The sequence below is a fragment of the Sardina pilchardus genome, chromosome 12 (genome assembly GCF_963854185.1).
Source record: "Sardina pilchardus chromosome 12, fSarPil1.1, whole genome shotgun sequence".
NCBI lineage: Eukaryota > Metazoa > Chordata > Actinopteri > Clupeiformes > Clupeidae > Sardina > Sardina pilchardus.
In genome coordinates this window covers 4,021,502-4,035,849 of record NC_085005.1, presented here as the reverse complement: position 1 = coordinate 4,035,849, position 14,348 = coordinate 4,021,502, and the positions used below count along the sequence as shown (strand labels likewise).

At 45.5% G+C, this 14,348-nt stretch overlaps 1 protein-coding gene across 1 annotated transcript; it reads right to left on the bottom strand.

Moving 5' to 3' along the window:
- Nucleotides 1-11,565: 11,565 nt before the first annotated feature.
- tmem18 (transmembrane protein 18) lies at nucleotides 11,566-14,255 on the bottom strand. The gene is made up of 5 exons (XM_062551422.1): nucleotides 14,075-14,255; nucleotides 13,307-13,424; nucleotides 13,004-13,058; nucleotides 12,827-12,920; nucleotides 11,566-12,642 (listed from the first exon to the last, which is right to left on the bottom strand). The coding sequence occupies exons 1-5, from the start codon at nucleotides 14,165-14,167 to the stop codon at nucleotides 12,541-12,543; spliced, it is 462 nt and encodes a 153-aa protein (XP_062407406.1). The 5' UTR covers nucleotides 14,168-14,255; the 3' UTR covers nucleotides 11,566-12,540.
- Nucleotides 14,256-14,348: the final 93 nt, after the last annotated feature.

Here is a 14,348-nt window from a genome sequence, read left to right as displayed (position 1 = left end):
GGTTGGCGATATGGGGGTTGAGTGACTCGAGTTATCCCTACCTTGGATATGTAGTGGTGGATATGGAGTTTCCAGAGAAAGTCACAGGCACGAATGAGACCATTTCTGTCTTGGCTTTGATTTGTCCAAGTCCTCAAAGTCCTGAGCAGATTTCTGTAATCTTAGGCACCAACGCCAATCTGTTTCAGAGGTTAGCTAAACTGTGCAAAGAGACTGCAGGAGTGGACATAGCACAGACACTCGGCATAAAAGCAAAGGACTCCGTCTTGCCTGCAAACCAGTCAACCGCTGGGGAAGAAGAGGATGAAGTGGGATGCGTGAGATGGATGGGTCCGGGTTCCCTTACCTTGTCTCCTGGTGGCGAGTGTTTTGCTATCTGCGAAGTAGAGTTGAAGACACCTTTGGATCAAGACATGCTGATGGTAGAGGCCTCCACCACTGTTCCTTTACCGTCTGGGGTACTGCTACAGCCTATGGTTGTACCTGCCAGAGCGGTAGATGTTGACCACTTAACTGTTCTGATACAGAATGAGTCACTGAGAGACACGGTTATCCCAGTGGGGACTGTGTTAGGGCAGCTGTGTCATGCTGATCCGGTGGTGCCCTCCCCAAAGACAGACACAGCGTCAGTGAATGTTCCAACCAAGTTAGATCCCAAGTTGATTCAGTTTGGCGACTCGCCTATACCTCATCAGTGGAAAGAGCGCTTGCGCCAAAAGCTGTGTGAGAGAGCTAGTGTGTTCTCTTTACATGAATGGGATGTTGGCCTGGCCCAAGACGTAGAACATCACATCCGGTTGACGGATCCGAGGCCATTCAGGGAACGTTCAAGACGTCTAGCTCCAGCTGACATTGACGACGTTCGTAAGCATTTGCAAGAGTTATTGAAAGCTGGAATTATTAAAGAATCGCGTAGTCAGTATGCATCTCCTATAGTAGTAGCCAGAAAGAAGAACGGGCGTGTTAGGATGTGTATTGATTACAGGACACTGAACAGCCGTACTCTTCCCGACCAATACACTACTCCACGCATAGATGACGCCTTAGATTGCTTGTCTGGGAGTAAGTGGTTTTCCGTTCTAGATTTACGGAGCGGTTATTACCAGATTGCAATGGCGGATGAAGACAAGGAGAAAACCGCCTTCATCTGTCCTCTTGGATTTTTCCAATTCGAAAGAATGCCACAAGGCATTACTGGAGCACCTGCGACGTTCCAAAGACTAATGGAGAAAGCTGTGGGCGACATGAATCTCCTTCAGGTGTTGGTGTACTTAGATGATCTCATTGTCTTTGGACGTTCGTTAGAAGAGCATGAAGAGCGCCTCCTGCGGGTGTTAGACAGGCTCGAGGAGGTTGGACTGAAACTGTCAATGGACAAATGTCAATTTTGCCAACCACGTGTCAAATATGTGGGGCACATTGTGTCTGCCAATGGCGTTGCCACTGACCCTGACAAAATAGAGGCAGTCGCTAAGTGGCCTAGACCCACAGACCTAAAGTCATTGAGATCTTTCCTTGGGTTCTGTGGGTATTACCGACGCTTCATTGCGAATTACTCCTCCATAGTCAGGCCACTCACCGAACTGACAAAAGGCTATGCGCCCACACAGCGTGGAAAGAAAAAAGACCTGGACAAGACAAAGACCTACTTGAAAGAATCTGAACCATTCAATGAAAGATGGGACCTGTCCTGTACCGATGCTTTCAAGCGCATTATCCAGTGTCTGATCAATGCACCTGTGTTGGCCTTCGCGGATGCCAATAAGTCGTATGTGATGCACACCGATGCCAGCTTCAAAGGACTTGGCGCTGTTCTGTACCAGGAATATCCGGAAGGATTAAGACCTGTGGCATTCGCCAGTAGGAAATTGAGCTCGCCAGAACAGCGTTATCCTGTCCATCAGTTAGAGTTCCTTGCTCTAAAATGGGCAGTGGTAGATAAATTTCATGATTATCTTTACGGAGCCAGGTTTACGGTGCGCACTGATAATAATCCTTTGACATACGTGTTGTCTACTGCTAAGCTCAATGCGACCGGTCATCGGTGGCTTGCTGCTTTGGCCACATATGATTTTGATGTACAGTACAGGCCCGGAAAAGCCAACATAGATGCTGACTTGTTGTCTCGTAACATAGCTGATGTCACCGAGTGTGGTGAATGGGATAGTATGTCACAGAATGTTGTGAAATCCATTTGCAAAAGGGTGCAAGTTGATGTGTTCTCTGGATATGTTGAACAGTTAGGAGCATCACCAGCATGTATCCCTGATGTGTATGCCTTTCCATCGCAGCTACGCTTAAGCTCTCTGGAGCAACTGTCAAAGGCTGATCTGATTGAAGCTCAGAGGAATGATTCTGTGATCAGGCTTGTGATTGAGGCTGTAAAGCAGGGGGTTTGGCCTAGTAACAAGAAGTTAGATCCTGAGATGCTGTTGATGAAGAGGGAGGTAGGCAGACTAGTTATGAAAGATGGACTCTTGTATCGAGTGAGTAAGAAAGCTGCAGAGGAGGCACTACAGCTTGTATTGCCTGCGGAATACAGAGAGTTGGTGTTGCACTCGTTACATGATGACATGGGCCACTTAGGAGTAGAAAGAGTCACTGACCTCCTAAGAGCTAGATTCTACTGGCCGAAAATGGCGAATGATGTGGAGGAATATGTCAGAAACTGTGGACTGTGCATTACCCGCAAAACACCGTGCAAGAAAGCTGCTCCCCTACATCAAATTGTCAGCAGTGGTCCAATGGACCTTGTGTGCATTGACTTTTTGTCAATGGAACCAGATAGCAGTGGCATAAGTAATGTACTGATTGTGACAGACCACTTTACCAGATACGCTCAGGCTTTCCCCGCCAGGAATCAGAAAGCCTTGACCGTGGCAAAGATCCTGGTCGAGAAGTATTTTGTACACTACGGACTGCCCACAAGGATTCACTCAGATCAGGGCAGAGATTTTGAGTCTCGGTTGATAAGAGAGCTTCTGACCATCCTGGGCATACGGAAATCTCGAACGACTCCGTATCATCCCCAAGGGGATCCCCAGCCGGAGCGTTTCAACCGGACCCTGCTCTCGATGCTGGCTACTCTTGGTCAAGAAAAGAAGAGGTCCTGGAGTAGGCATGTAGCATCATTAGTACATGCGTACAATAGTACCAAGAGTGACGCCACGGGATACTCTCCCTATTTGTTGATGTTCGGCAGAGAGGCAAGACTCCCAGTAGACCTGTGCTTCGGAACATCAAGTGATGGGAATGAGGATGCCAACCACTTTCAGTATGTGGCAAACTTGAAGCGTGACCTGCAAAGGGCTTACCAGCTGGCGAGTCAAGCAGCAGACAAGGTCCACCTACGCAACAAGAGAGCCTATGACAAGAAAGTTAGTTTCCAGAACATACAAGAGGGAGATCGGGTTCTGCTGAGAAACTTAGGACTAAAAGGGAAGCACAAGCTTGAGAGTCGATGGAGTTCACTGCCTCATGTGGTTGAGGGAAAACTGCCAAACTTGCCTGTTTACCGTGTGAGGCCTGAGGGAGGCAGAAATGTTAGGACCATCCATCGCGATCACCTGCTACCTATTGGACATGCAGTGAGAATGCCAGAGGATCAAGCATGTGATGAAGCCCCTGCGAGACCGAGAACCCGGTCAACAAGAAGGAAACCAAGACCGAAGATGACAACACAACATGAAGAGGTCCAAGAGACAACAGATTCATCTGATGTGGAGTATGACCGACCACACAGGCCGTACAGAGAGTATGTGGACCGCCTTCTGGAAAGGAAAGAAATCTCTGATAGAGTTCCTGAGAGCTCCGGTGATGAAGATGGCAGAGACCCCAGTCCTGATCTTCCAGCCGTGGAGTGTGAACCAGACAGAAATGAAGCGGAAAGTCATGAAGTCACAGATACGGAACGCTCTGACTCTGAAACAGACCTGGATGTTGTGAGAACCCCTGTCTGTGCACCAAAAGAGAGACTGAGCTCCAAACCAAGAGTAGATAGAATACTTAGACCAAGAACAACAGAGAAAAGACAAGTAAAACCAGTTCTGAGACTTACTTATGATGAACCTGGTAAAGCCAGCGAGCAACCAATAACAATAGTTCATAGAGGCATTATCATTAAGTTAGGTAAAAACTAAGTTAGGTTAAAAACTCCCTTAGTGCATATAAAAAGGCTTAATACTTTAAAACAGGATTTAGAGTTAAGGTGTTAAGATGTTTTAGTGTCTGATGAGGACATCTAGACGTTTAGTAAGGGGAGGATGTAACCCTATAGAATTTTGGTTATACGTTTTGTTTTCATGTTTGTTTATTTACATGGAATGTGAATTCAATATGATCATAATGCAAATGTTAAAATGAATACTAATTCATAAAGTTATTATTGTCATGTTAAAATGTAAAAATGTGATAAATAAGAAAATAAGGTTACCTGCAAGAATAAATAAATAAGTTAGTTTAATTTACTTACCTTTGATATGAATCCAATCAGCATCCGGGGTGAGAGGTCAGGTTGGAGTAGGAAGTGAGGAGAGAAGAAGACACGAGTGTGAGAAGCTGCGCAGTCTAGCTGCCAGTAGAAAATATTAGAAAAGCACGACGTATAAAGTGAATATTAGTATATGCAGGTAGATGAACAGACCGTGAATCTTTTATGTGTATACTATTGTTCTTTGACGTTACTATTACCGGACTTATTATCGTGTTAACGTGGAGAGACTTGTGAATTCCAACACGGAATTCCCGCGAGTGGAAAGAGCTAGTCAGCCAGATTTAGCTCGACTGGACTGAGAGACTGCTAACGAGAGACCTGCCCGGCCACTCGTCTTGGTGGCTTTCACGGACGCCCTCGCTTATTGAAGCTACAGCCTCCGTCAGGAGAGACGTCGCCCATCCGTATCACCAGCCTCACGCTGCGTGGTGAAAGAAGGGGAGCGGACATCTTGCCCGACTGTGAGTTGTGTTTATTTTTGTTGCGCCACGCGCGAAGCAGCCATTTTGGTTTTTGGCTTCCACGAACCCAAGCCTCGATACAGGCCTGCACCTCGAACTCCTAAAACTAGTTGGGTACCCATTCATATTTAGTTAGCTTTTGCCGGCTATAGGTTTTGGTTATATTCTGCCTACTGATTTATGTGCATTGTTTACGGTGCTAGTTGAATGTGTGCATTCTACATTTGAAAAGTAAATAGTGAAACGTATTTGTGTTTGCCTTGTGAATAATTAATGTTGATATTTGATAGTTTAATGGTTCAATGACTTTAAAAAGTGGTTATTGCATATCTCATTGCTAAGGGTCTGTTTAAGAGATTAAGTACATTCACACAGGATTTACTTTTGGTTAACTTTATTTGAATACTAGCTTACATTTAAATACTAGTACATGCTTTATTAGTGTAATTAAGTGTAAAAGCTTTATTATTGTGTTAGTACATTAAAAATAGTGTTAATTACCTAGTTACACACAGTATTGATTAAACCTTATATTCACAGTTTGTAAGTAAGAATTCGGGGAGCGCACTCCAATTAACAGCCAGACAGCTAGGGGGCGCTACACTTTGAAACGCAATGCTCGGCTCATCAATGTCAGTTTTAGAATGTTTAGGTACATGTATTTTGACCAATCAGATTCGTCTAAGAACGTAACAACAAAGGTTGAACTTAGAAACGAGATAGAATGTTTTGGATTTATTATTATGGTCTGAGCGTTGCATGATGCTTGCTGCTGCCGCTGGCTAGTGTGATCTCTGCCTAACACTGTAGAAACGTTTAAAGATGGAAACAGAGGCTGGAGGTGAAGTTTTCTCTTTTGGCGGTTGTTTTATTTGCCTATTTCTCACAGCTCACTCTCAATTCATTCTCTTCAACTCTGACTAAACTTTACTAAACGTCTCAGAATCTCCTTCAGCGACCCCACCCCTTATTAGATATTGACCTATCTAGACCCATAATTATCTCCCTCTGGACACTCCCCCCTTTCTCTATACAATCAGCCAGGACTGGTATGGGCCTAGCTCACCATGTTCTGACAGACTCCATCTTGGCTCAAACCCCACCATGTTCTGACAGACTCCATCTTGGCTCAAACCCCACCATGTTCTAACAGACTCCATCTTGGCACAATGCCCTCCATGTTCTGACAGACTCCATCTTGGCTCAAACCCCACCATGTTCTGTCAGACTCTATCTTGGCACAATGTCCACCATGTTATGCCGGTGTCCATCTTGGCTCCTGTTGCATGTGATGTGAGTCACCCTCTCATTAGACTCAGCATGGGAAAAGTGCCCTCATGACTCATGAGCTGACGGGACTGAGTGACCACATCGCTGGATGGCTTGTCCTGCACTTTCACTCTCTCAGAGGCCGCTGCCATCGGACACCTCAGGCCACTGATCAGGTTACGGCGAATGCTGGGCTTCTCAGAAAAAGTACCGGAGACCACACCACACCACACCACGCTACACTACCACTTCATCTGAGCATCATCTCAAGGAGCGTATGAGTGATACGCAGAAGATTGATTCCGAGTACAGTGTGTGTTTGTGTGTGTATTCCGCGGACCCATATCATGTTGTTGTTGGTGTGTGTGTATTGCGCGGACCCATATCATGTTGTTGTTGGTGTGTGCATACTGCTCGGCCCCATATCATGTTGTTGTTGTTGTTGTTGGTCAGCTCAGGTATTGGTCAGTGATGGGAATCCTGTCCAGTGGTCAGCTGATGGACTCGCATCACTGGGCATGATCATCATGATGATGTAATCCGAAGTTCTGATGTAATCTGGAACTCTCGCACTGGCTGTAGCTCTGAGCGATGCATATAATCCAATTTTGGGGTGCGCTGTGCAATACGTGGGGATTTATTGGTGGTAATGCGGATCGGTTGTGAACTTGTACTGGAGAAAGACTTTGGCCCAAACCCTGGAGTGTACAAGCACAAGGCTGTGTCTCTCTCTCTCTCTGTGTGTGTGTGTGTGTGTGTGTGTGTGTGTGTGTTCGGTGGTAGTTTATCTGCCTATTTGTGGCCTCTCTGTGCATGTGGCTCTGTGGTTCTGGCAGCCTGGCTTCCACGAGCTGAGGGGCTGAGGGGCTGAGCTGCACTGTGTGGATGCAGGAGCCGCTGGAGGAACTCTCCTTCTGCGAAAAACACCAGCCAGAGAGTGGGATCAGCAGATCAATATCACTAGGCCATGTTACAGTAAAGCCAGCAGGCCTTCGCCGTCTTCTCCTATTACCCTCTCCAGCCCTGAGGACTTGCGTGAGAAAGTGACGTGGACCTGATTACCGTCAGGCCTATTCATCGCCTGTGGTTCTTTGCATAGGATTTCCCTCTCTCTATACTCCCCACTCGGAAGGCCTGTTCTGTGGATGCAGGAAGGAGGATCAGGTTTCCGGGTCTCTTCGTCAGAAGTTCTGGCTCCATTACAGGAAGGCACGTCAGCATTTGCAGGGTTTACATTACTGATATGGAGCCTAATTTGTGTGTGACGTACATATTGTTTACAGTAAGTCCTTTTTAACGGCTCATTTGAACCATTTACAAGACAGACACACACATGGATATACACACACACACACACACACACACATACATATAGGGCAGAGCTACTTAACAAAAGAACACTTTGAGAGTGCTCTTGTGAGTGTGCATGTGTGTGTGCGTATGTGTGTGTGTGTGTGTGTGTGTGTGTGCGTGTGCGTGTGTGTTAGTGTTAATGTGTCGCTGCCAACCCACAGGACCAACACAGTAGCAGTAGCAGTAGCAGATCTGACCAGAAGTGTTTGCCTCCGGTCAGACATATCTGTCCTCCACCAGTCAGACCTACAGTATCTGTCCTCCACCGGTCAGACCTACAGTACAGTATCTGTCCTCCACCGGTCAGACCTATCTGTCCTCCACTGGTCAGAGCTATCTGTCCTCTGCCGCTCGCTAACGGTCCCCTCCGCGGCCACGACCCCTCATTGGCCCGGTTTGCAGCTCCTCGGTCTACGCGCACTGACTGACCGACTTTATCCCGCTCGGACCGGGTGGGTCTGGATCAACACTCCACAACTCCGCAAGTACGCGTGGGAGGAACAGGAGGATAACTGAGAGAGAGAGAGAGGGAGAGAGAGGGAGGGAGTAAGCAAGCACACATGGAGGAACAAACCTCGGCCCCTTCATTCCTCTGTGATGTATCCGGTCATACGAGGCCAAGTGGACAACGGGGATTTGCTCGCACCGATTCGACTCGCCATGCGGAGAGAGAAGCACACTGTTTACTTCCCTCCCGCGCGACGGCAGGAATCAATCTCTCCTGTTTACATCTCTATTTTGGAGCAGAAGATCAAAAACAAACAGTAAACAAGCCAAAGAGAGGGGGGTCCGGGGAGAAGACACTGACATCCCAAAATGTAGGGGCAACATTGGAGAGAGAGAGAGAGAGAGAGAGAGAGAGAGAGAGACAGAGAGACAGAGAGGACAGAGAACATCCCAGAACCACTGGAGGCAAAGTTAGGGCAGCATCAGACAGAGAGAGAGAGAAAAGAAAGAGAGAGAGAGGGGGGGAGAGGATGGAGGACAAGACGGGAACGGGGCCATTTGTTTCGTGTTGTTTTAACGAGGTTTACTCAGAGACGGCTGGTTGCCAGGGCGATGGTGCAGGGGATGGGTTGCAGATGCTGCCGAGGCACTGAGACCTGACTCACCATTTGGACCCGGAGCGGGCTGGGATGTGGATGCTACGGGCCGTCCGAGCGGGTCCGCGCGGGGGGGGAGGGGGGTTGTGGGGGTGAATCACAGAGGAAACCCCTCGCAGAGAAGATGAGGTGCAGGAGACACGAGGACACACACACACACTCACACACACACACATGCTAGCTTTTATTCTTACATAATGCACGCCAAACACACATTAATTTCGCAATGACACATGCACGCACATGCACGCACACAAACACACACATACGCAAACACACACACACACACACACACACATTAAAGTTTGGGCACTGGTGTACCACTCTCTCTTTGTGAATGTTACACACCATACACCATGCTACCAGAGACACTTATATACTGTATGAGGAGACACTGCACTGGAAAAATCGCCCATTGAAAAGCATGGGGTAACTTCGTAACGCGAAAGATGGCGGTTGTTTACACCGGTTTGCTATGGTTTGCACATGTCCCGCCTCTTCCAGTGCCGTTGCTCCAATCATTTGGTCGATCCTTGGCGGTCACGCCTTTTGAAAGCTGCGTCGTGAAGAATAGAGCATGCACAGTCCAAAATTACCAGTAAGAAAAAGGCTTTTTAAGCGTTAATTTGATACAAAACCACCAAACCTTTTCAGTGATTTTAGTCTGATTTTCATCGTGATTTCAAACATGTGATTTTTATGTCTCTTACACCTCGGAACATGGACATCCAGCTCTCTCCCCATTCATTTAGATAGAGCCTGGTCTTGTTCCGGTCAAAGTCGCTGCCCGACCCCATGGCCAATATGGCTGCCGAGTGACGTGACTTGCTTTAAAAAGACTTTGATGCTACATACACTCATTAAACATCAGATGTTGTCTCATGGTTTATGGTTTCTTCAACAATCTTCACTTACCACATATCATTAACTCCAAATATAATTTGATTGATAGCCTATTGGAGACTATTGCTCCTCTTCCGATCTCCCACTGAAGAGCTTGAGAGGATGTTGTATTTTAATGACTCTCTCCAAGAATAGACAACCCATTATTTATTGAGTCCTCTCAGTCAGCTTAAGTGCATCTGATTAACATTAGGTTTAACATTAGGCTGCTCTGAGTTATCAGAAGGGCATCGGAAGAAGAGGCCATCATCGCCTGCTCCTGTGTGTGCTGACCACAGGGCTGTAGAGGCGAACCGCAGGCCACATGACAGCACCGGATCCTGATAGGCCCACCTTTCTCCATGAAGCACGCACCGCATCTCTACTGTGAAAAGGCATCTCTCGGGACCTGTGGTCCAGTGAGGAAATACGACGCATAGCCGGGGGGGTGTCACCCCACAACTGCACCTGCCGGGGCCCACATGTCCGAGGAGGACCTCTGCAAATGTCAGCTCTTGTTATACAGCCACACACGTCCAGAAATGACATTACTTATGGCCGTTAAATATTTACAACATGTGACAGTTCTGACAGAGCATGGGCCGCACCGTGGAGTGGAAGGGAGAGATAAAACACTTTGTAAATAAACATGCGGCCGCACAGCTGGGGCCGTATCTTCCAGAGATAAGAGACGAATGTTGAATGAAATATGAAGAGAAGATAAACTCAGTCTATTTAGACATGACGGATGCCTAGGGAGAGGGTAGACATGGTTTCCTCTGCTGTGGAATGTTGGCTTATGACACAGACAGCATGATAACCTGTAAGGGTTTTTTTAATGAAAAAAAAACATACAGTTCTGGAATGCCCTTAAAAAGCATGACCTGCAAAGACCCAGTGTAAGCTGAGGTCTACTGCTCCATATACGACCACTGAAAGCAAACGCTTCTGACTGCTGTACTTTGTTACTTGCAAATAAATATTTCATCAAAATACAATGAAGGTGTATCTCTTGGCAAAAAAGTCTCACACTCCCTGAAGAGCAATCCATAGCATTGCTAGGCGTTTTGGCATCAGAAATAGATGTCCACTGGCCTTGTCAAATGTTGGGGCAGGATACTGGTGCCATGTTGACCTAACGGGACAATTTCATCTTGCTGTTCTGCTGTACGCTGTATGTGTCATTTTCTTTATAAATGGCTTAGAACTGGATGGGTCAAATGTTTCTTTAATCGAATAAAGACAAAACAGAAGAGGAGATTTATGTTAGTAAACATCTTGGTTCTCAGGCTATGAAAAACAAATAAGGCAATCTTGGCAAAAACACCAAACAGTCTTTCATGATGTTAAAACAATCTAGCCATGACCAAAGCTTTGGTGTCCCAAAAAAGAGAAGCTTATCCATGTTTTAATGTGTGGTAGTGTAGATGACTGGAACAGCTAGCTCATTCAGATTACTGGTACTACAGAAACCAGGGCGCGTTTCTCTTAAAGAGGAACTATGCAGGATTGGCGATTTCATCTCTGGTTTCGGTTTCGTTGTTTGTTTTCGCTCGTTTTATGCTTGCATTTTCTCTGCAGAGCTTCCCCAACAGCTTTAGCGTGTATTTTTATACCTGTATAGGCTATATTTAAATATATAAATTGCAAGCGTGGTTCTTCATCTCAGACTTCCAGATGTAAACAAAGAGCGATCGTCTCCTGCAGAAAGTTGCATAGGGTCTCTTTAAAATCATTACTTTCAGCTAGCCACAGAATAGATTGAAAAATGCTGCTTTTATGTTTTGCGGTTAGATATCATGAATTGTCTCCTCTCTTTTGGTCACCATTTTGTTTTCAATTGATTTCCACTTTATTTTTCTTTTGAGTGTCTTTTGCTTTTTTTTATAGCACATTGAGTTGCCTCTGTGTGTGAAACTTTCCAGAAGAAAGAAAAACTGCTACATAAAAAAAACACCATGAATATTAGAATTTTAGTGCAGACACAAAATAGACAGAAAACTGATTTTCAGAGTTATTGTAATTTATTTTCATAGTCCCATAGAGACAAATTCAGGAATGTTGCTTATGTACAACTGCCGTAATGTTCTAAGCAAATGCCCCCAGAATCAACTGTTTACAGAAATAAATAAAAAAAGACATACATTCTATTTAAAAACAAATTGCATATTCATGAGAACAGTCCACCACAAGAGTGATAATATGCTACATTTTTCATCAATCCATATAGCAGACCAACAGAGCTCACTGCACCGACCTCAGGACTTTGTACGCCCCCTATTGATGGATTAATGCAAATGCACACATAGTGCTCTGTTCTTCCAGAGAGACACAATAATAATACTCCGTCTTTGAGCTCTGAGGGCAGATGTGGTAAGGGCGGATGTGGTCAAATTCAGCAGCGGAGCAAAGTGTGCATTTGAACACAATTGCAATTACCTCAGTCCCACAAAAAAAACAACACACACACACACACACACACACACACACACACACACACACACACACACACACACACACACACACACACACACACACACACACACACACACACACACACACACACACACACACACACACACACACACACACACACACACACACACACACACACACACACACACACACACACACACACGGTCTCTCGCACGCACACACACATGCACGCAATGGTGATCACCTAAATCTGACACATAAATAAAGTAGACCTTCTCTAAACATAGGCCTCTGAATATCTTATCAAGGCTGCCAAGGCTTCGCTGTGGTGCCAGCATTCAGTTCCACAATCATCTTGTACTTGCTCAGTCCTGATTAAACAGACCATGGTTGTAAGGAATAAAATACAAACTGGCTGACACTGAAAAAGATGCATGGTGTGTAGGCGACATCACACCAGCGTGTGAAACTCTGGTCGTGCCAGCGGTTGTTTCTGTGAGGGCCGGGTTCAGAGAGTGCCTCAGTGGCTGTCGGGGAGTCCGAGTTACTGAGTCTTCTTCTGGCTCTGGTGTCGAGCCACTTTCCTCTTCAGCTGCAGCGTCTTCAACTCAGTCATGGTGCAGAAGGTGCGATACACCCACACAGCCTGGACACACACACACACACACACACACACACACACACACACACACACACACAGCTCATAAGGGGTTTTAACTGACAATATACTAAAACATTATCCTGCACAAGCATTTAAATCAGAGCTTTGGAGGGAGAGAACTGAGGAAGGTAAGTAACCACTACCCGTACTAAACTAAAACCAAACTCACCACAATGATGATGGTATTGAACAGAAGAGGGACTGAATAGACCAAAGAGATGAACATTCCTTTGGAGTCGAAATACTGGAACTTGGAGAACAAGCTAAAGTAGAACAGCACAGGGAATTATAAGTGTATTTTGAGACTGTGGAAGAGGGTTTCATAACTGACTGTTTAGACACTCACCTCCAATTCATAGCTGCAAACTCATTCAGATACTCTGCACTGGCTACCATTCCAACTGTGTCAAATTGGAATACAGGTTAAATTCAGAGCACAAACTCAGGTTTACAAACAAAATTAGTTTTTAATTCAATTTCAAATCAGGGTAATGGTAGATTTCATAAAGTTCACCATATCATTAACCGCTTAGTAGTGGGGTGGGTTTACGGAGTGGGCAGGAAACACCAGCTAATAAATCAAAATGTCATACTTTCAGACACTCATCATGGTAATTCGGAGACAGTAATAGTCGGGAGATTGACTTACCCATCATTAAGAACAGACATATCTGAAGACGGTAGTATTTGCAGGTAAACAGAGTGGCGATAAAACAAAATGCGTGGAACGCGAGGAGACCCATCAGCCATGGCTCAGTCCACTGGATCTGAGGCAGAAATGAAGCGGAAATGAATATGTGACATAGAAAGTAGCTTAACATTATGTCAGGATATACATATTAGGAAGGTAATGTCCGCAACACTGATAAATTGCTCCCGTTTAATGAAAAGATGCAAGATGGCCTGATGAAGACCCAGTAGGGTCGAAATGTTGCATCTTTTCATTAAACGGGAGCATATGTATCAGTGTTGCGGACATTACATTCCTTCCTAAGTTACTCTCCATTAGTCCTGCACCTGCAAGGTGGGATGTGCACACAGCTACTTTTCTTGAACGTCACGATATACACATGTTAACTTAGCCTGCTCACAAAAAACAACGTTCAATAAAAACAGATAGGCATACTTAACTAAACTAACGATAGACTACTGCTCTAGACAAGTTGGCAACACAACAAGTAGCCTACTGTTCGTCCACGGTCCACTGGTTTTAACATTCATTTTCGAATATCTAAGAACTAAGCTGGTCTAAGATCAATATCATCTTGCCATATAGCCTACCTTCATTTCAACAACAACATAAATGCCACGTACATTGTAGCCTGTCGGCCCAAATGTACAAACCAAGCCCAAAGCCTTATGGCTTTGACCAAGCCATACGGGACGGGGACATACATCTAGCATAGTGTGCACTTACAGTTTGCAGGAATGTCCATATAGACGTGACCCTTAAGTTGCTGAAGGCATCAAAGGGAGCAGAGCTCATATTTTGTGCTTTAGATTCTGTCATTTTACAAAGACGACTGATGTGCGACGATCCTGAGATTCCAAGATTGCTTCCTACTTCCGTATTCTTCCTCGTCAAGTGAATGCTGACTTTCCCGTGAAGTGGTATTTACTGCCACCCATAGGAGGTTTCACAGTACTACACAGTTGAAATCAGAGCCTACTCAAAACCTCTCTTTGACAAG